This window comes from Dama dama, chromosome 9, assembly GCF_033118175.1.
Source record: "Dama dama isolate Ldn47 chromosome 9, ASM3311817v1, whole genome shotgun sequence".
Taxonomy (NCBI): Eukaryota; Metazoa; Chordata; class Mammalia; order Artiodactyla; family Cervidae; genus Dama; species Dama dama.
In genome coordinates, this window is record NC_083689.1 from 51,666,386 (window position 1) to 51,688,608 (window position 22,223).

The 22,223-nt window shown below is 44.6% G+C and overlaps 1 protein-coding gene across 4 annotated transcripts in view; it reads right to left on the minus strand.

Moving 5' to 3' along the window:
• The window catches only part of KLHL3 (kelch like family member 3), a 124,923-nt gene that overhangs the window by 65,631 nt on the left and 37,069 nt on the right, over nt 1–22,223 (minus strand). For 3 of the 4 annotated variants that reach the window (XR_009694162.1, XM_061151356.1, XM_061151355.1), the window contains 2 exons: nt 18,281–18,402; nt 9,055–9,217 (listed from right to left, as the gene is read on the minus strand). Coding sequence is in view for 3 of the 4 variants with exons in the window: in XM_061151356.1 (XP_061007339.1) it covers nt 9,055–9,217; nt 18,281–18,402 (285 nt within the window). In the remaining variant the exon portion in view is untranslated. Of the gene's footprint in view, nt 1–9,054; nt 9,218–18,280; nt 18,403–22,223 lie in introns of those variants that run through there. The other variant, XM_061151357.1, reaches the window with a different exon arrangement.

Consider the following 22,223-nt stretch of genomic DNA (forward strand, 5'->3'; position numbering starts at 1 on the left):
TAAGGGGAGGTGAAAGAGGAGGTGAGGAAGTAAAATTCTGAGCTTTAAGAAATTCTTCCTCAGAGCTCAGAAAGCCAAGAGACGAGCTTGGGTTTTGAAAAGGAAGGTGGAAGTGCAACGATGCGTATCCTAGAAGACATGGTGGACAAACAAGAAGTACTCAAAGATAAAGCAAGGCAAAAAGCAGTCAGCCCTCCACACTTCCCCATCTCTCACACTCTGGGGCATCGCAGCATGTGAGTCTGGGTCCCATCTCTCTGAAGTTGGCTGCTTCTTTGCCCATCTGGAACCTCCCACTGAAATCCCTTCAGAAATCCTCCCAGGAAGCAGCATCTGGTGGGGAGGAGACAACAAGGGAGGTGTTGGACAGGAGCTTCTCTCACTCAGGGCTGGCACACCCAGAGACCAAGGAGATTTGCAAGGCATGAGCAAGACACAAAGAAGGGCCCAGAAACCCCTTCCCTTCTCCCTTCAGCCTGGGACACAGGGCTGAGCCCCAGAGGAGATCCCTTTCTGTTAGCAACACTCAAGACACAACAGGGTAGGAAAAAATAGGAACAGGCTCCTCTGGCTAACTCAGTTTCCTGGGAAACAGGAGTTGCCCAGAAGACTCTGGACTCAGGTCAGCGCTCTTCTCAGGCACTTCCTGGAAAGAACCCACTCTGCTCCTGCAAGACACACCTTGAGAATCAGCTTCTGCCTTTAACACTTGTTCATTTCTTTTGCTTTGCTGTTAATGTATTAAGGGAGAATGTAGTGACTAATTGTGGCTAACAGTCAGAAGACCTGGGTTTACCTAGCTCCACCTCTTATAGTCCCTTCTTTTCAGGTTCTGACTTCATTGATCATAAAGTGGGACCATAAAGCCTGACCTCGATCTCCAGGTTGTTCTGAAGTTCAAAACTGATAACATATATTAGACTACTTTGAGATCTATAAGAAACTCTTTAGAAATGAAGGAGAAATATCACGTGCACATGTACCTGCATTACGAAGCCCAGTTCTGCAGGCAGCACTGCTCTCCAACGGAGAAGCATTTCCACAGCATCAATCATCCTTTGAGACTGCAGGACCTGCCAGTGAGGCTGTGGACTCAAAGGTCTCAGAATCCTACTTTAACTCCACTGAGTTTGACAAACTTTCTAATGATATAAGTATTGAATTTCCTAAGGCTGCAGTTTTCTCATCCATTAAATGGAGCTAATAATAGCACTTAACTCATAAAGGTGTGATGGGCATTAGATAAATATATGTACAATAATTCACATTTCCTGAAACCATTGCAAGTACTCAATAACTGTTCATACGTGATGTGCCAAAAGCAGTGTTTCTTGAAAAAGGAAGAAAGTAGAGCTGATGTCTACAAAGAGACGACTAGCTTACAAAAGGATAACACAAGACACCAGTAACTTCAACCCAAAGTCCACAGGACCAGGCCAGGAAAGGCATTCCACATTCAATAACAGAAGGCCAATTCAGAGCATATCTAGAAAACAGCAACAGCTCAGTATAGCTAGAGCCTAGGCTGTGTCTTCATTCATCTAACAAATATGTACAGAGCCTCCACCAAGTATGGGGGACTGTGCCAGGCTCCCGGGGAGGTTGAAGAGGCAGGCAAGGCTCCATCTTGGGGGTCAGGTGGAATGTGCAAGGGCACAGGATCTTTGAACCACAGGCAAGCCCCTGAAGGGGGATTCTCCAAAATAAACTTTCACCTTATCTAAACTTACCTAAACTTTTCTTATCTTCTCGCTTTTTTCCCCTTTAGGGAGGAGTGTAAACAAACCACACACACACAAAAAGATAGCTAATTAGTATCTGGTTAGGAGTTTCAATTAACCAGGCTTTACTACAAGTAGCAAACACTGTCTAAGATGTAAGTTTTGGAGACATGGCTTTGGAAAAGATTCCCAGTATTCTCCCTACTTGCTGCAAGTAATAATAATTTATTTTTCTCCAGCAAAAAAAAAAAAAAAGTCCAAGTTTTGATTAATGAAACATAATGGAACTGTTCCTGTCTATTTAGATGAGAAATTATGGAGAAGGCGAGGGGCACCAGACAACTGTAAATCCTTTCCCCACCAAGCGACACAAATATATCTTCCCAGTGTTGAAAGGATAAGGAAACTGGGTGGCACATTCCCACAAAAGGGGGAATAGCTGGGTTTTTTCAAAGAAGCAAGCCTGGACAAAGTTAAGGGTTCTTCCTAAAAATGGCTAACATACTAGGTATTTTACATATATTATGTCACTTACAGCTTCCAAAATCCCAGCTGAAGCGAATATCAATATCTCCACTTTACAGATGAAGAAATCGAGGCCCAGAAAGCCTAAGTCATGATCTTAGTATCACATGGCAGTAAGTGGTAGAGCCTGGTTTTGAAACCAATGCTATCTATATATAATACCAAATGTTCTGATAAGAATCTTAGTTTCCAAAATAATAAAAGCCTGTCCTGAGCAGACCATTTTGGTAAAATCGATATAGACATCAGAACATCCTAAGAATCCCTTAAGGATACTGCAGAGAGAGAAAGAAAATATGAATCTAAATATATTTTCTTTAAAAAAAATAATCTTAGGATGGTAGTGTTTCAAACATTTTGGCATCAGACCTGGGTTCAAATTTCAGACCCCTGGATAGAAATCTTTCCCTAACCCACCTATCAGGCTAGATGACGTGATATTCTTCTGTGTTCCCAAAGTCACACAAAATAAGAAATTAAAATCACAATGCTCATCAACCCATCTTATCACCTGAGGTCTTTCTCTCATACTGGGACTATGATCCCCATGAGGGGAGGCTCTGTCTTATTTGGGTCTGTTTTGCTTAAATGTGACTCCTCAGCATCTACAGATATCGAGCTCTGAAATTACCATGCTTCCCTTCCCATGCTTCTTCAAGACTTCCTAGGCCTCAGGCAACCTCTCAAGCAAGTCCTAAGTCCATTCCTCCCTCCTGATGGTATGAAATAAACCTAAAGCTTTGATCAGGTTTATCTAAACTACAAGCCCAGAACAAATGGAAGTGATAACTCATCTATGACTTCTTTGACCTGCAGTTATTCCAGGGCCAGTGGCCCCAGCAAACAGGTATGAGTGAGTGCCTCTGAATGGAACCACTTATCAGGCTCCAGGACCAGCTAATGAAAGGTAGACACACAAACAGAATCAAAACATTTTAGTAGGGTTTTAAAAAAAAACAGAGCTACTTTAAATCTCTCTCCCCTTCCCTTCCTTCCTATTACTCTATTTTTGGAGTGCAGAGGTAAGCTTTCTTGATCAGTATTTGGTTTTCAGGGCCCATAGTTTCCTTGCTCCAGGGAGAAGGCTCAGCTCCCACAGAGAGTAACAGAATAACCTAACTACTTCCCACAAGGGTCACAACCACCAGCCCTTGGACTCTAAATCTCACTGCCTCCATTCTCCCTGGGATGGTGGGATGAGAGCTCTATTGCCAAGCTGACTTAGTTCCAGAAGTGTATGTACTGTGCCTCCCCTTGCTATCACACACACAGAGCAAAGGGCTGTATCAGAACTGCCCAGTTATCAGTGCTGCTGATTCAACAACAGAGTTCCCTGTTCTCCAGAAAATGGAAGGAACAGGGAAGTCTCCTCAAATCCCCAAAAGGAGAACAACTAACAATAAAAACTACCTGCATCCACACGAATGCTTCATTTGCCACTTCCAAGGTAGAAGCAGAAAATCAAGGGGAGGCAGAAGTGAGGCAGCAGCCACGGGCAGAGAGACTGAACTGGCCTGGGGAGTTGTGAAAATAAACAGTGGGCTCAGAGCACAGGCCCTGGAGTCAGGCAGCCTCTTCGTGAATCTTGGCATTGCCACTCACAAACTATGTGATCTGGAGCAAGTTACTAAACTTCTCCAAGGTTTCCGTTTCTTCATCTATAAGTTAGGAAAGTAATAACTACATCTCACAGTTTTGAAGTGTGTAGTACCTTGCCTGGTACCTCACAAGTATTCAGAAATGGCAGAAGCTTCCACTGTGACTATCACCATCATTATTATCTTATGATGCCAAGCTGGAGGCAGCAATTTCACCAGATAACCCTCACTAAGTCAGAGGGTTGTGTTTTTTCAAATGCTTTGTCAAAGTTTTTTGCTGTCCTTAGTTTAATTACTTCATTCCATGGTCTTAAATGACTCAATCAATCGAAAAAAGGCCATTTCTCTCCACAAACATGTGAAATTCAATGGTTTTTCCATCCCATGGCTGGGTGGTTTCAGCTCAGCTTTGGCAGGCTGATGTAAACACATTGTTCAAAGAATTTTAATTGCCATTTCATTAATAGGGTCCCATTAACATCCCTCTCAACTAGCTCTGCTGATGGCCCAGGCATGGTCATCCAATTACCAAACAACCAAATCCCCATAAACTTGGGCCCATGCCTCTGAAGTTAAAGATTAAGCAGTCCCTGGAAACAATAACAATGAGATATAAGAAACAGGCTATGCAAAATATGAGGGTCCTTTTCCCAATTACCCGGTACTCAGGAGAACTATGACGCCAGCAGCTGGAGGCAAGGGTCTTCCCCAGCCCAGTCAGCTTTGAACTATGGGACTCACACTTCCCCAGCCCAGCATAACACATATCACAGCAAAAATGTGGGGGCATAACCCTAAGGGGGAAACTGGACTGTTTCCCCCTGGGGAAGGGACTGCCACAGGAAGAAGAGACAGGCCCACTGCAAACAGGAAATCAACCAGGCAACTAGGTGGAAAGAGATGGTGCTCCAGCCCCCAGAATCACGCTGTGTCCTTCGCCAGGGGGCTGAAGGCTTATCAGAAGGCAGTTGTCAACCTTAAAAATAGGTTACTCTTTCTAGACAGCAATTCGGCAGTATCTTTTAATGCATACTCTCTACGAGCTACTTTGTGCTATACACTAAGATGGCACCCTACAAGCACAATTTCACGGTTACTTACATACCAGCAAGTATACTCCAAAATGTTACGTACAAGAATTCCTGTTGAAGCATTTGATGTAAAAGGAAAGGAAAAAAAAAAAAACTGGTAACATTAACGTTCATTAAGAGAGGACTGGTTAACTAAATTATAGTTCATTATAGTTCATCCCTATGATGCAGCAGACAAAAAGAGTAAGAATAGCCATACACAAGAGTCTGGAAAGAACTTCAAGATATTGCACTAAGTTAAAAAAAAAAAAAGTATAATGAGTACAAAAGTCTTCTATTTGTGTAAGTTAAAAAGTGTAATATATACATATCTTGTAGGGATATCCAAGAGGGTCCCCTGCTTTCTTAAGAGGACCTGAGAGATCAACTGTGTATTTCATACCTTTGGTCTTGTTTGAAATTTTTATCATGGATACAAGTTGCTCTTATTGAATACATTCTCTAAAGTTTTAAAAATAATGGTATAGAAATATGTCTGCTAACATGGAAAGATGTTCAGAATATACTGCTAAGATTTTTTTGGCTGGAAAATATATATGTGGAATGAGAGACGGGGGAAGCTGTATACTAGCGTGCTGCCTCTGACGCCCTCCGGGTAGGATTGTGGAGCCTTTCCTGCAATAATCACAGATGGCTGTGTATTAAGATAGCAACAATAATAAGAACAGAAAGTTCATCTTAGAGAAGGAGCATGAACAGAATTCAGAGGCAGTTTGGGGTTGTGGACAAGTGAAGGCAGAGGCCAGCTGGCCAGAGATAGGGAAGGAGGGGAAGGCACACATACCCAGCTGTGTGTATGTATACAGAGGAGCCACCATCAGAAGCTCCAGAAACGGTCCTTCTCCCGCAAATTGCATGCAGTCTGCAGCAGGGGTCGTGGTGTTGACCCAAGGAGTTCCGTCTCTCCACCAGGTCCCGTGGGGCTCTGAGGCTCTCTTGCCACAGACGGCATGAACACAGGGAGGATCCAGGGCACGGCCCTATGATGGCACCTACTTCTGCAGGAGGCACTCCTACCTGTCCCTCCCACACTGACCCCAATCCCCTAAACCATCCTGAAAACAAAGCAGGAGGAGCAACCTCCCGTCAGAGAGAGAAGAAAACAGGCTTAGGGTCACTCAGCTCCAAAGTGTTGGCTGGTGTGATCCCCGGTTCTGATCTGGAGGGTCTCCTTGTAGTCCGTGGGCTCAGATACCTCCTAACTTGAGGTGTGGGGCCATGGAAGCCTGTGACCACACAGGGCCGACACTGCCCTCTGTGTGTGTGATTCTGATCAGTACCCACACATCCACACTTAAATGGGCGAGACAGCAGCTCTGTCTCAGGAGGCAGCAATAGCAGAGCCGCCAGGTTCCATCTAAATTCGGAGGGTGCAAGACCAAAGACACAAAGCAGGCCCACAGCAGTGGCTGAGTGCGATAGAGTAAGCGCAGATTAACCATTTTTTACTTCTCTATATACCACACAGGGTGAAGTCTTAACACTGTTTCTTCTAATGTCTCTTCATCATAGTCTAACAACCTCTGTATTATCACACCACCTTAAAAATATGATTTTTATCTTCTCGGTTGCACACAGCTGAGGGCTACAAAGAAAGCTATCCCGGAGCTGGTCCCAGGTTCCCCAGAAGGCCTGCACAACAGGGAGGAGGCTCTCAGCCTGCAGTCACACTGACAGAGCCAGAGAAGGAGGAGGGCTCACGCATGCCATGAGGGGCAGCCTCCCAACAGGGAAGAGAAGACATCCACGCCTCACTTTCCCACCCCAAGATGACTGAACACCCTGCATCTAGCAGAGACAGCTGGCCATCTGTCTACAACGTCTGGTTGTTGGAATCTGGTAACTGCATGGCACAGACTTTGAGGTTCACACTTCCGATGGAAAATGCCAGCTCTAGCCACCAACACTCCACAGTTTCTGATTCACAGGGCCACCCTATGTCCAAGCTGGGCCTGGAAGCCACAGAACGGAGTAGTTATAAACATAGCTCTGGAGTAAACACTGTCTGGGTTTGAATCCTGTCTCTGTCTCTTCTAACTAACCCCAACAAATGACTTCACCCCTCTGCGCTTTACTTTCCTCAGCTACTGTATGCTCTAAATGAACATAAAATGCTTAGTCTAGGATGTGACCCAAAGTGAGAGCTCAGTAAACACTAGCTGAGAGCCATCCACCATGACACTGCACACACACACGTAGTGCACACACCCAAATGCTGCGGAACCACATCACCGTGCCCACATCAGGGTCAGGGAGCACCAAAACCGCAAAGTGCTCCCAACTGCATCCTCCCCACTCTCCCACAGGTGAGTCTCACCATCAGACAGGGAGAAGGGCAAGGGAGAAAACAGAGATTCTCAAAGTGGAGGAAAGCCAGGCCACAAGACCTAGGAGCCTTTGTTAAACGTGGGAGTTCAATACACAGCCCAAACCTCTGATGACCTCATGAGCCAACTACGAAAGGGTATGATATGTGCTGCGTATGGATGCAAGCATGCACACTCTACAGAGAGGACTGGGGAGGGGAGACAGAGACCTCCTGGCATCTAAGCATTCTCCCTTCACCCCTGCACCAGCAGATGTCCACACACTGATCTGGGCCTTAGTTAAGCCTTCAGCTTCTGCTGAAGCAAAGTCTGTGCACATCCCTCAAAAAAGAGGCTAGACTAGAGAAGGCTGGACTAGTGACCACTCCCTGAGAACAGAAACGAGGTAGGATATTATGCCAGGTAATACAGGCACAGGAGGGACAGCAGAGAAACAGGAGAGTCAAGGATTAGGGTCAGAAAGAGTCAGAGGAATTCAGAATTAGGCAGACTGGGGAATCTCCTTCACAAAAATCATCATCATTGACATCCTAATGTCTGGTCCCATTTGTGTCCTCAGAAACAGACCTTAAGAAGTGAGAGTCTATGTAGGCTCCTGGGGTCTTGATCAGAGCAAAAAGAGGATGCTGAAAAACAGAAGAAATGCTTGTTGACTTGTGGATCAAGGGGCTAACACAATGCAGGGAGCTGACATGTGAGCAGCTAGCAGGCCCTCAGTTAACTCCCAGACATTGCTTCCTGGATAGGAGACAGAACAGACAGAAGCCTTGCCAGCATTTGGACAGGGGAAGAATGAGAGGTTTTACTGCAAGGGAAGGAGGTGGCCATGACTAGATCTATCAATTGATATGACCAGACCTGTTTCCTAGGTCACTCATGACCTTCATCCTCAAATCACTACTCCCTATAAAAATCACAGGGTGACAAGCTCTAGTGAGGAGAATGTCTCCAAGAAAAATAAAATGGACTCAACAGATTATCTGATGTACTGAGAAGACTGTTCAGTGTACCTCCCTTGTAAGAGTTAGTGATCATAATACTGTGTAAATTAAAAAGCATCTATTCACTGCCTTACTGATTAAAACAAAAGTTTTCTGATAAAAAACCAATTATAACTTAGCTCAGCTGTAGAAATGATATTAGAAGAATAAAGAGAGGGGAACAGTGACTGTATATGAGGGGATGTCTATGAAAGTGCAGTTATTCTTCTGTGAGAAGTCAACAGACAACATCTAAAACTAATAAACCCGAAACCAGTCGCATAACATTTTATTTACAAAAAGAGGTAAATATCATATGAAGCAACTTTTGGCTGAATCAGCACCTGTATTTTAATTCTTTCAGAGAGGCAAATGAGTGGCTCTAGAGAGCAAGACTTGGTGTGGAAAAACAGCAGGAGACTCTTATCATTATGAGACTTGCAACAGTATTTGACTTTTCAAATGGTGTTCACAGAACACTTTGATCAAAATAGAAATTTTCCTAAACAAAGATTATTTCAAGACCTAGTTCAAATTATTCTTCCCCCATGAAGTCTTCTCAGATCTCCTTCCTCTTCTCTCATGAAAATTACTGTCTGAACTTTTCATCTGGCAATTAGTCATATTCCACTTGGCACTGAGCTGAACTCCTCTATTGTTAATTATCTTTCCACCTGTGTCTTAAGTCCTTGACTAAATCATAACTGCTTCTCAGTAGAACACACTAGCCTCATAATCTTTGAGGAGTCCACCACAGACCAGGTTATTAAATTCACAGGCTTGGAAAGGTGCAGCTACATGTTTCCCATTACCTGCGTAAGCATTGGCCTGCTGCAGCAGGTCGGTGCAGGTATGCACATCTGCAAAGGCACGGATGCCCAGGCAATTGGTGGGATGCAACTGCGACTGCAGGAAGTCACAGCAGTTCTGACGAACATCCATGAGCTGTAGCAAGCTGGCGGCTGGGAGCAGCACCTGGAAGAGAAGGTGACATTCTGAGTTGCAGGATCCCACCACCAAGGTCTCATCTCCCCAAAGCAGTGCTCTTATCAGACCACGACCAGCCTCAAGACCTTTGCATGGCTCTCCACTGCCTGCCCAAGTAAGTCCAAACTTCCCAGCCTGGACTTTGAGGCAACCCCAGCCTTAGTTTCCACTACTCTCCACTTCATAGACCCTTTGTTGTTGTTCGGTTGCCAAGTTGTGTCCAACTCTTCATGACGCCATGGACTTCAGCACACCAGGCTTTCCTGTCCCTCACCATCTCCCAGAGTTTGCCCAAGCTCATATCCATTGAACTGGTGATGCCATCCAACCATCTCATCCTTTGTCACCCCCTTCTCCTGCCTTCAGTCTTTCCCAGCATCAGGGGCTTTTCCGACGAGTCAATTCTTCGCATCAGGTAGCCGAGGTATTGGAGTTTCAGCTTCAGCATCAGTCCTTCCAATGAATATTCAGGACTGATTTCCTTTAGGATGGACTGATTGGAACTCCTTGCAGTCCAAGGGACTCTCAAGAGTCTTCTCCAACACCACAGTTTTCAAAAGCATCTTGGGTGCTTGGCTTTCTTTATAGTCCAACTCTCACATCCATACGTGACTACTGGAAAAACCACAGCTTTGACTAGATGGACCTTTGTTGGCAAAGTAATATCTGTGCTTTTTAATATGCTGTCTAGGTCGGCCATAACTTTTTTTCCAAGGAGTATACGTCTTTTAATTTCATGGCTGCAGTCACTATCTGCAGTAATTCTGGAGCCCCCAAAAATAAAGTCTCTCACTATTTCCCCATCTATTTGCCATGAAGTGATGGGACCAGCTGCCATGATCTTAGTTTTCTGAATGTTGAGCTTTAAGCCAACTTTTTCACTCTCCTCTTTCACTTTCATCAAAAGGCTCTTTAGTTCTTCGCTTTCTGCCATAACGGTGGTGTCATCTGCACATCTAAGGGTATTGATATTTCTCCCAGCAATCTTGATTCTAGCTTGTGCTTCCTCCAGTCCAGCATTTCTCATGATGTACTCTGGATATAAGTTAAACAAGCAGGGTAACAGTATACAGCCTTGACGTACTCCTTTCCCAATTTGGAATCACTCTGCTGTTCAATGCCCAGTTCTAACTGTTGCTTCCTGACCTGCATACAGATTTCTCAAGAGGCAGGTCAGGTGGTCTGGTATTCCCATCTCTTGAAGAATTTTCCACAGTTTGTTGTGATCCACACAGTCAAAGGCTATGGCATAGTCAATAAAGCAGAAGTAGATGTTTTTCTGGAACGCTCTTGCCTTTTCGATGATCCAACGAATGTTGGCAATTTGATCTCTGGTTCCTCTGCCCTTTCTAAATTCAGCTTGAACATCTAGAAGTTCACGGTTAGGCTAAGGCCCTTATAAGAAGAAAAATAAATAGCAGAGTTCTCTCTCTCTACCATGCAAGGACACAAGGAGAAGGTGGCCTTCTGCAAACTGGTAAGCTAGCCCTCACAAGAAACTCAATCAGTTGGAACCCAGATCTAGCACTTACAACACTGTGAGAAAATTAGTTTCTGTTGCATAAGCCATCCACTCTGTGGTATTTTGTTATAACAGCCCAAGCTAAGAAAGACTGATTTCCTACATGGCTATATATTAGAATCCCCTGGAGAATTTTTAAAATACTGATACCTGGGTCTCACCCCCAAAGATCCAGCTCAATAGGAATGGGGTGTAGCCTGGACAGTGAGATACTGCTAAAGTTCCCTAGGTGCTTGTAATGTATAGTCAAGTTGAGAACACTGCCCTATAGCCTTTAGTTAATATCTTTACTCAGAAAGATATTTATTGAATAGCTAACACACTCATTCACCATTTAATTACTGAGCACGTATGTGCCAGCCTACAAGATTCAGCAGAAGTCAGACCCCTGATCTTGTTCTAGCATCTACTGGAATGAGGGCATCATCCCCAAATCCATCAGGACTCAAACACACACACTCTACTCTCCCACTCAACAGATAAATAGCAAAGAACATCTTGAGGTAGGTTCTCAGCAAAAGGAGAGCTAAGGTTCCTTTTAAAAGGTCATGAGGCACATGAGTATTTATACTGTACCCTGGGAGACAGAAACAAGTTCCTGATCAAGTGTGTGTGCATGTGTTTTTCCTAAAATTCAGGGAAGACTAGCTTGAACAGGCCAGTTGGGTGCTCAGACCATCAACCCTGGTCGAGTTCCTTTGGACTTTGCCACAGCTCCCGAAGCCGGCCCTCAGATCAAAAAACCAGGGTAGTCAGCAAAGTCCTCCTCAACCCAGCTTTGCTTCCCCCTCCTCTCCCCTACTCTGGCACAGACAGTCTGAGAGTGACTTAAGGAAAAAAACAAAACAAAACAGATAGCTGTGAAGAGTTTGGCTTCAGACTGCATTGCTTGGGGCCCCCAGCATCCATTTCACCCCAAAACAACCCCATGTTCTGAGTCCTTGCTCTCAGCTGCTCCCCTGACTCTCAGGGAGAGTGTCTGGGCCAGCCAGACCCCAGCTGTTTGCATCCACCCAGGCTTGCCCAGGAAGACATACATGGGCTGCAAATGCATTTGATTTCCTGACTAAGAGCACTATAAAAGTCTTTTTTTTTTTTTTTTTGAGTGATTTAAATTTTAGAGACTAACTGTCCCCCAAAACAGCTCTGAACCTCATCTCTAGTTCTCTTCACCACCATGGGCTAAGGCTAAAAACTCTGCCCCACTGCCCCATTCTTGGGCCTTGTCTCATCACTAGAGTAACCAGCCATTCAGGTTTGCCCAGGATCAAAAGACTTCCCAGGACACAGGACTTTCAGTGCAAAAGTTGGGGTGGTTGGCCCCCTTCCTCATTCCTGCCCACACAGAGACGCCACCAAGAGCCTCTACTATCAGTGGTCCTGCTCCAGAGCTAAGTGCCTGCTCTCAAAGGGAAGTTCATCCTGCCTGCAAGATTATACCTCTCCCTCATGACAGCTGAGTTCTAGAAAACATCTCTCTCCTTCCTCTCCCCTCTCTCCTTCCTCTCCCCTCTCTCTTCCACCAGCAAGACAACTGTATATTACCATCACATTCTTGGTAATTTCTGAACCACTGATTCATTCCAGAGAAGGAAAAAGATAAGATCACCCGCTGGAGAGTTTGAGACAGTAAGTGAACACAGTCAGGCTCCAAATCTGACCACCTAAGCTCCGTTCCCACAAAGCAGCTATAAACTGGGGAACTCAATTAACCTATGCGCTTGCTCAGCCTAGCCAAACAGATTTCAGGACCAGATTAGTCTCGGCCTGCTAGTAAAGTGGAGAACCATTAACCATTCTTGCTGAATACATACCAGGAAAGGAAAGCTGTGTTCCAAACTCCCCAGATGACCTCCATAACACGTGCCCTAAACCAGCACCAGCTACAAACCCTAAAGCCAGGCCACGAGTTGACCGACCATCCTGGTTTGCTGAGACCTTGCCAGTTCTAGCACTCAAAGTCCTGTGTCCCAGGAGAGCCCTCAATTCTGGACAGACTGGGAGAGTTGTTTACCCCGGGAACAAGGAACTTGTATCCAGGTAGACTGAGAAGCACTGGTGGGGAGGAGTAAGCCAATGCTGTCTAGCACACACCCTACTCGGGTGTAGGAGCCCCCAAGGGTCAGATGTGATTAGAGGATGCAATGGACAGCAGCCCTCTAGTGCCACGGAGAAGGAATTTCTGAGAGTCCAATCCCCACCTCCCAGATTGCATCCCAGCCAAGCCAAAATGCTGTCATGCCAGGGACACACACCCTCTCCTTTGCCCTCTTCTTTACCACAAAGTCAGTTGCACAGTTTGGTGCTAAAATTTTCAACCTCATGACAACTACCCAAAGTAGTGAAATAATAAATATTTCCTGAACACACTCCTTAGATTATACTTTCAGTTTTTAAAACCTCCTTGGATACAGCTACCCACACAGCTTTCAGCATCCTCACTGTTCACAAAATCCACGTGGCAGACAAAAACTTTCAGACCTTCCCCCATCCTGCTTGGGTCCACTCCTGCCCTAAAGTGTTCCCAAGCTGACATCCCAAAATGAGCGGGGCTGGTGCTTTCTCTAATTGCTCCTTCCCTCTCTTTGATTTTATGCTATGATCTGCTGTGAGTCAAAGGCTCTTTTCTTCCCACTGCTTGCTTCACACAGGAAGGCATGAAGAAGAGCCAAGGGAGTCAGGATGCTGAGGGGGAAAGTTTGGAGGCTGTATCACTGCTCAATTGCTGAGTCTCAGGGATAAATAGGGCCCTGGTCCAAAGGGGCTCTGGGGACTGCACACAAGGAGAGGCAACACAGATCCTCAGAGGCTACGAAAGAGCGAAAAACATCCAGGAGGTGGCCTTCACTTCCCTCTCCTACAGCCAAGGCTGGAAAACGATGTACTCTCCTCTTATCTTGCCTGCAGCTCGGCTCCCTCAAGCGGTAGCAGTAATAAGATTAGGAACAAGAGGCCAAGCGCAGGTCCTCAACTTGGAAGCAAGACTGTCCTGGTGGAACTGCTAGGACTGTGTGGCTTGGCCCCTGGAAGGAGGCTAAGACTGAGAAGGAGCAGTTGGCTGGAACCACAGCAGGAAGGGAAAATGACCCTGGGTTAAAAGCTTTCAGCTTGCCTCTCGCCATCTCAGCATTTTGGTTCTGGGAAAACAGGCCCTGGAATGACCCTCGGCAAAGAGTTTACAGGTTCCCCTCCAGCTTGCAAATGGCTTCCCCTCCATTTTTCATGCACAGGCCCTGTTGTTGTTTTTTCTCTCCCTCGGATAACATGAAAACCCAGCAGAGGATATCCCGTCACAGAGTTTGTTTCCTTTAACAAAAACAAAAGGAAATGCCCTGCCTCAGAAAGCACCTACTCCTGGAATTTCAGAGAAGCAGGGCCACGCACGGAGGGAGGGTGCCAGTCAGAGGCCCAGGTGACAAGGCTGCCCCTGCCCCCCCCACACACAGCAAGTCCTGCCTCTGCCAGCACCAGGCCTGAGTCCTGGCACAGAAACAGTGCTAAACAAAAATTTACTGAGAGAAAGAAGAAGGGGGCAGGGGGTGTACAGGAGAGTTAGCAGGACTACCCTGTGATTAAATGTGTCACTTAGAATATTTAGAAAAGAAAATTTAATGGAAGTATAGCGTCACTTAGAATTTTGACTTCTCCACTCACCAGCCATGTGACTAAAGGCAAATTACATAACCTCTCTCTGCCTCTGACTCCTCAACAGTAAAATGAAGATAGTAATAGTACCGCCTTAAAGGCTTGTCATTGGACTCAAATGAAATAATACATTTAAAGCAACTAACACGGTGTTTGGTGCACAGGGAGTCCTTAGTTACACTGGTTTTTATTATTCATTAATACAAGCTGAAGTCAAGATTCTGATCATCCACTTCACAAGAAATTCGAGTTGACCACATCAACTGGGCACAGCAAGTTAGAGAGAGCTGAATTCAAACCCCAACTCCCCTACTAACTACCTGTGTGATCTTGGGTAATGCCCACTTAACCCCTTGCAGCATCAGTTCCTTCAACTGTAAGAGAAGAATCATAGTAGAACCTTCCAGTAGTGGTTACAATAATTAAACAAAATAATGCATGTGAAGTGATCAAACACGTGCTTTGCTTACAGTGAGTATCAATAAGAATCAGTTACGAATTGTTGCCTCCACTGTAGAAGGGCAGTTCAGTCTCTCCAAGGTATGTGTGGCTGGAAAGAGAAGCAGGGCATAATCTCCCAGCCATTTAACCAAGCCCCAAGTCTCTAACCCTTGTTTTCCCAGGAACCTCCACGTACACCTCCTCAGTGCAATGAATCCTCACACATAGTCTTCACAGACAGCTTGTGAGCAACTCTCAGCAGATAGATACATCACAGCAGGAGGAAGCAGCCACATTTTGATCTAAAACTTTCTCTTAACCAGTTTTGGTTTTCCCCCAAGGTCATTCCTGACCAAACCATAAAGTTAAGGGAAAAAAGGGAAATAGTTCACATATATGATTGATTCCAAGCTGCAGAGTTTTATTCCACATTGTGCTTCCCAGGGGAGTCTCTGCACACGCAGCCCCCTCCTTATTCCCAGATAATACTGAACATAGCAGGTCCCTCCAGGGGCTCACAGGCCACCGGGGTCACAGACAGATAGAAGAGGAGGCAGGCCTGACCTCCAAGACTTTCCTTCAACACCCAGCACACACCATGCATCCTCAGTGAGGTCTGCCCTCACCACCCTCATCAAGGTGGTGGTGAACACTCTCTGCTTCCTGGGTACCTCCACTCTGGCCCCTACCACAATGGAGGGCACCCATTTGCCTGGCCACCTGTCTCCACCTTCAGACACGTGCTCCTTGGTGAAAACGCTTCTGTGTTCACAGTGCTCTCTGCGCCCACCCTGTCTGCTGACACAGGGGCACACTCCTCTAAGTGCTTTACCTGTAGTAATTCATTTAAAGCTCACGCCAACCCTAGGAGGTTAAGCACTATTATTATGCCCATGAGACAGACAAGAACACTGAGGCACAGAGAAGTTAAGTAACTTGCTTGGGGTGTCACAGCTAGGAAACAGTGGAGCCGGGATTTAAAGGCAGACAGTCTAACTCATGACCACCCAATAGAAAGGGCACTATTATGATCATGTTTTACAAATGAGAAAACGGACCCTTGAGGCAGAATGTTAGTGGGGGTGTCGGAGAAGCTCTAGTTTTCCTCACTATGAGTACAGCTAAGATTTATTACCTTGAAAGGATACAAAGCGAAATCAGCAAAGGGAAAAGGTACATGGGGCAAATTTTGGAGAACACTAGCCACAAGCTTCCAGGAATCCTCTACAAATGGAGTCACAGGGAACACACTTAATCCCTCCAGCAATGAACTGTGACAACACGTGCAAAACATTACCAACTAGGAAAGCTAGCCTGACTCTCAGAGGCCAAGACGTGTGTTAGGCGTCAGTTACACAGGCACCTTCTGCCTAGCATGGGCTGAAATTCCAAACTCTCATAAGGATAGCAGGTGATAGGCATAAACCATATTGCTTGTACAAACAGTTTAAGCAGTGCAAGCTACTACCATTATCACTAGAGGAGTGGGAACTCTCTGAAAATCCAAGTTACCAAACTCTGGATGAAGACTGATCTTGTAAGCAAGCCTTTCTGAAGACAGCAAGCAGGCTTGCTAGTTAACTTTTTTCTGCACATTCCTCTATCACTTTCATGTTTATAGTATCTCTAATGCAAAATTTTAAAAAAATTATTTACCCCCTGCACATTTTTTAGGTTGAAATCTAGCATTTTTCATTAAAGTTGCAAAGGATATAATCTCCTGCATTTTGTAAATCTCAATATTTATATCAGTCTCAAAAGCACCTAAATGAATTTAAAAGACATGGTGATTTCATATAACTATCACCCATTTAAAAAAAATGTTTTTCCACACACGCCCTATACATATTTTATACTAAATTACTTTGTACTTGCTGTTACTGCTCAAAAGTTATTCAGCTGCTTAAATTCTGCTGCTTGACCTAGTATGTAACCATGGCATCGCCCACTCCACTCTGGATGGGAAAGACCAGAAATAATGGAGTGGCTATGCATTTTACTGTGCATAAAAGAAATTTCAGTTTTAAAGGGTGAGGAAGGATTAGACTAGTTCACTGTAGAAACTATACCACCCAAAAGTCTGTCTAAGAGCTAGAGACAAAAACAGGCTATACCCTGGGGCAGGCTCTACAGGCCCGAATGCAGGGTGCCTCAGACCCTCGGTTTGCCTGTACCCTAACACCCCTACCAAGGTACCCTTTACCACGCAAAACTAACTTCTACCCATCCTTCAGTCCTCAACTCAAATCTTATCTCCTGAAAGAGCCCGTCCTAGATTCCCCACTTCATTCAAATTGTTCCTCTCCTTCAAAGGACTTACACAATTTATACATAAACATTAGATGTGTGCCTATTAGAAGAGTGTCTGTCTTCACCCTAGAACACAAATTCCATGAAAGGAGACAATGGAATCACCTCTGCTCACTGGTACAAACACAGTGCCCAGTGAAGTGTCTGACATACGAGAGGCCCTCAAACATTCTGGTCAGATGGAACGAACACACAATTACCAATGTGGCCTCCCAAACACCTCAATCTTAAAAAGGGCATGGTGTTCTGAATAAGAGAAATATGTCATGGTACTTTGCATATCTCTCATCATCTCATAGAGTTTAATATATCTCTCTCACAATAAATAAGGTAGAATTTTGCTTTAAAAAAACAAAAAAAGGGAGAAAAACCTTTCATATCCCATATAATTTCCGTTACTTTAATAGCAAAATCCCTAATGATAAGAAATAGCACATCTTGTGTCTGCATTTGGCCTGGTGGTTCACAGGCTTCCAGCGCGGGCCACACCCTCAACCATCCCACCTTTGGAGCCATGACACCGATGTCTCATACCCCACAGTGAGGACATACACCTTTGGGTGAAGCAGTGTCTTTGCTGATTCCTCTTTTCTAGGCTCCAGATGGCTGAGGAAGAGACCGGGGCAGCAAAAGGAGGCAGAGGCACAGACAATCCACCTCACAGCCACGCACCTCTGCTGACACTCAAGGCTGGTGCTTGGCACCTCCACAGGCTCAGAGGCATTTCACTGCCTAACACTGACACAAGAAAAACTTTGAACAGCCTCACAAGCCAATACTCAAAATCCCTGAGATGAGATGATGACTGGGGAGAAGAGGGGTCACCCAGGCTCCAAGAGTTTGAACCAGCATGAGTTAAAGACTTTCTGCTCTGGGGCTCAAGCTCTTTCCAAGGGATTATGGCCTAGTGGTTAAAAACATGGGTCCCATGTTCAGGCAGGCGGGATATGAGGGTCATTCGCCCTGGCCACGTATCTCAGGACAAGTCACCCACTCTCTTTGAAGCTTCAGTTTCCTCTCCAGTTACCAACTGAATTGTTGTGAGGGTTAAACAAAATGATGATGTAAATGGGTGTGGGGGGTGGGGCGCTGAGTATATGATACACTGAGCTATTAGTTGGAGCTAAGTTTACCTGGACGTTCTCTTCAGTCACCTCAATCTCAGCCGTATAGATATAGTCAATCAGCTTACTCAGGGTCTGCCCATCCACATCCTTGATTTCTATCTTCTTGGCTTTACTCTCAGACATGTCACCTACAGTTCAAAACAAAAACAAAATGGACATGAACTTGGTGCCTAGGATGTGCTTAACTTTCACATGGTCTCCTACCTTGTCTTGGCAAAACAAAAGCACTATCTGTGCTCCTGGAGCCAGGAAAAGGAACACTCAGCCACAGAGGACACACTAGCGGACATCAAGGTCATATCAACTTTGGGCCTGGGATCATCCACAAGCCCAATCTCAAGCATTCCCTAACTCTGTCCATTGCCCCTTTTCATTTTGAAGGCAAATCTATACACAAGAAATTATTCAACCAAGTTCCTGCAAACTTGTACACAGGGGGCAAGAGAAAGTGAACAAGATATGAACCTGTCCTCAAGGAGCACTTGGTCTAGTAGGGCAGATATATTAAACTACATGAGATGATGAGAGATATGCAAAGTACCAGTAGAACAACTTTTTATAAAACCAATTATTGAGTGCTAACTATGGCCAAGCACTGGGCTTAGCACTTTAAACTATTGCCTCTTTTAACCAATGACTTAAGAGCATTATTCTTAACACCCCATATTACAGATGAAGAAACTGAGGCACAGGAGCAAATGTAATTCATTTTACCCACAGTCACACATGTGGGAAGGGGCCAGGAAAGACTTGAAAGCTGGGAGTCTGACTCTAGAGTCCACACTAGTAATCACTGTGGTATGCTAAATCCAAAGAATGCAGAAGATAGAGCAACACACCCTATTTGTGGAATCCTGGAAGGCCTCCTAATAGGAGGTCACATTTGAGTTGGCTATTCCACATGCAGCAAAGGTGAGGAAAGATGAGCTGGTTGCAGGAACCATCAGTGCAATAACGGAAAAGTGCCAAAAGGATAAATGTGGGGAACAGTGAGAGGGTAGCATGGCTGGTATGTGGAGTGACAGTGAGAGGAAGGAGGCTGGAGAGACAGCTAGGAGCCAGGACTTGCAGAGCCCAGTAAACCATGCAAATGAGTTGGGACTTTATCCTAAGAGTAGCACCACTGAACGGTTTTAAACGAGGGAATGACATCAACAGATGGGTGTCTTTGAATGAAATTTTGGATGCATTGGTGGAGGCTGGACCAGTGGCAGGGAGAACAGATGGGAGGCCCTGATAACCATCCAAGAAAGAGAGAACACAGGCCTGTGAACTAGGGCAGCAGAAGCAACACGATTGCACAGTCCCGAGACCCCTGACCACAGCCTGCTCTCTCTATGCAGCGCACACGGCTCTGTCTGGAGCCAGGCTCATTCAACAAACGTTGCTGGTTTCAGGAGGAAAAGACAGGCAAGATGTGTCCTTGTAGACTGAGATGCAGGGCGACGTGACTACAAGAAACGGGGCTTCAGAAGTCCTTACATGAGCGTGAAAACAGAGCCTGGGCGGTTGTTTTCTGTCTGTGGCATCTGTGCACTGGAGCCAAGAAAATACAGTACAGTACAGCACGTGGGCTGCAGACGCCCACCTCCAAGCTGCATGGACTATGCGTGATTCCTCCACCAATCCACAGTTCCCATCCTGACACAGCTCTAGATATGAATGACGCCAGAGAGGGAGGAAAGATGGGGGTGTGGAGACCTATTCCAAACCCTGCTGGCTCCCACTGATCAGGCAGCCCAGTGATCCCCAGTCTATTCTCTTCTCTCTGACTGCTGGTAGAAGCCAGCAAAATGCCCTCAGCACAAAGAGCCCTGAGACAGGACAAAGAGGCAAAGAGGAAACAGGAAAAGATGGTGAGTTTCTCCTCTACCCAGAAAACAAGCTTTCACAATCTCTCTCTTGAATATACTCCATGACAAATAAGAACACACACATAAGGAAATCAAAAGTTAAATTCCTCTCTCCAAACAGCTATGAAGATGTTCACTAGCAAAGGTCCAGTTGGTAATTATATTGCAAAAGATCATCAAAGATTGCCAATTCTCAGTTTAAGAACTTGGACCTTAGAAAAAAAGGCTGGAAAAAAAAAAAAGCAACATTACTACAAGAACCAAGAGACTCAGGAGTCTTTAGTGAGTATGAAATCAGAGAAAGCCTGGCCTGATTGCTTGCTCTCTATGGAAGTAGAGCTTGGGAGTCAGGTTAGGGTTTTGTATCTTAGGGGTAAACAAGTGGAATCTCCTGAAATTGTATGAAAGTCTTTGTACATATGGGCAAAAGTTTGATTTTCTGATGAGATGAACAATCATTTTCATCAGTCTTGAATACCCAGAAAATGTTAAGATACAGTTTTCTAGACGATGGGATTTTTTTTCCTTTCTTCTTTATATAAATAAAAAATTTCTGCACTAAATACTTAAAATTACAACAAGCAAGGAAAAAATGGAGAAAAAAAAATCTAGGGCCTCAAAGACCATGTCTTTTCTGATAAATTTCCTTTATAGGAAATTGGAGACTTATATTAATATAAATCATAAGGACTCGTAAAATCCAATGTAATATCTTTGTGAACCAGTAGAAATTACTGCAATAAAACAAAGATTTCAGCTTAAACAAACCCTGAACGTGGTAGTAATAATAGTTGCTACTACATGCCAGGCCCTCAGGGTTTACACACATTATTTCATTTAGTCCTTGTAACAACTCCAGGAGGTACGAGATATTGCTTCCAATTTATAAATTATAGAATTGGCATATCAAGAGGCATTTTCACACAGCTAGTAAGAGGGCAGGGCTGGGATTTCAACCTTTGGCTTAACTTTAGATCTCATGTCATTTTTAATAAATCCCTCTATAATTTAAACCTGACCCTAACTAATGACCTTGACAAAAGCATTCCTAAAGTGAAGAGTGAAAGTGTTAGTCGCTCAGTCCTGTCCAAATCTTTGCAACCCCATGAACTGTAGCCTGCCAGGCTCCTCTGTCCATGGGATTCTCCAGGCAAGAACACTGGAGCGGGTAGCTATTCTCCTCTCCAGGGCATCTTCCTAACCCAGTGATCGAACCAAGTTCTCCTGCATTGCAGGCAGATTCTTCACTGTCTGAGCCATGAGGGAAGCCCATTTGACATATAACAAGCACTTAAATACTTGTTGGAGCAGAGAAAGAAAGAAAGAAGAGAGGTTTTCTCTTGACATTTTATAAGTCCACAGACTAAAGTTAATTCTGAAGAAGAAGAAATCATCAAAGGCTTCTTCATTCTTGCTCTTTCACTCACCTCTGCTACTTTGATAAAATATTTCTAGAGTACAGAACATAAACCCTGTAAGTCCCTCTATTTTCAAGGTTAACCCAAGAGCCCTCTTCTGCTGATTTTTCCCAAGAGGCCCAGCCCAGCCACCTCAGACTCTGAACTTTCAAAAAAGAAGAAAGGCAGATGGCCAGCAGGTACATGAAAAGATGTTCAACACGACTAATCATCTGTGACATGCAAATCAAAACCACAATGAGATATTATCTCACACCTGTCAGAACAGTTATCATCAAAAAGAACACAAATAACAAAAGCTGGTGAGGATGTGGAGAAAAGGTAACCCTCCCACCACTATTTGTCGGAATGTAAATTGGTACAGCCATTGTAGAAAACAGTACAGAAGTTTCTCAAAAAACTAAAAATAAAACTACCATATGACCTAGGAATTCCACTCCTGGCTGTATATCCCATCCCCCCAAAAAAAACAAAAACAATAACACAAAAAGATACATGCATACCAATGTTCACAGAAACATCATTTATAACTGCCAAGATATGGAAGCAACCAAAGCATCAATCAACAGGTAAGTATAAAGAAAATGTGGTCTGTATATATGGAATGGAATACTATCCCAATATAGATGGAATACTATTTAGCCATTAAAAAGAATGAAATTTTGCTATTTGCAGCAA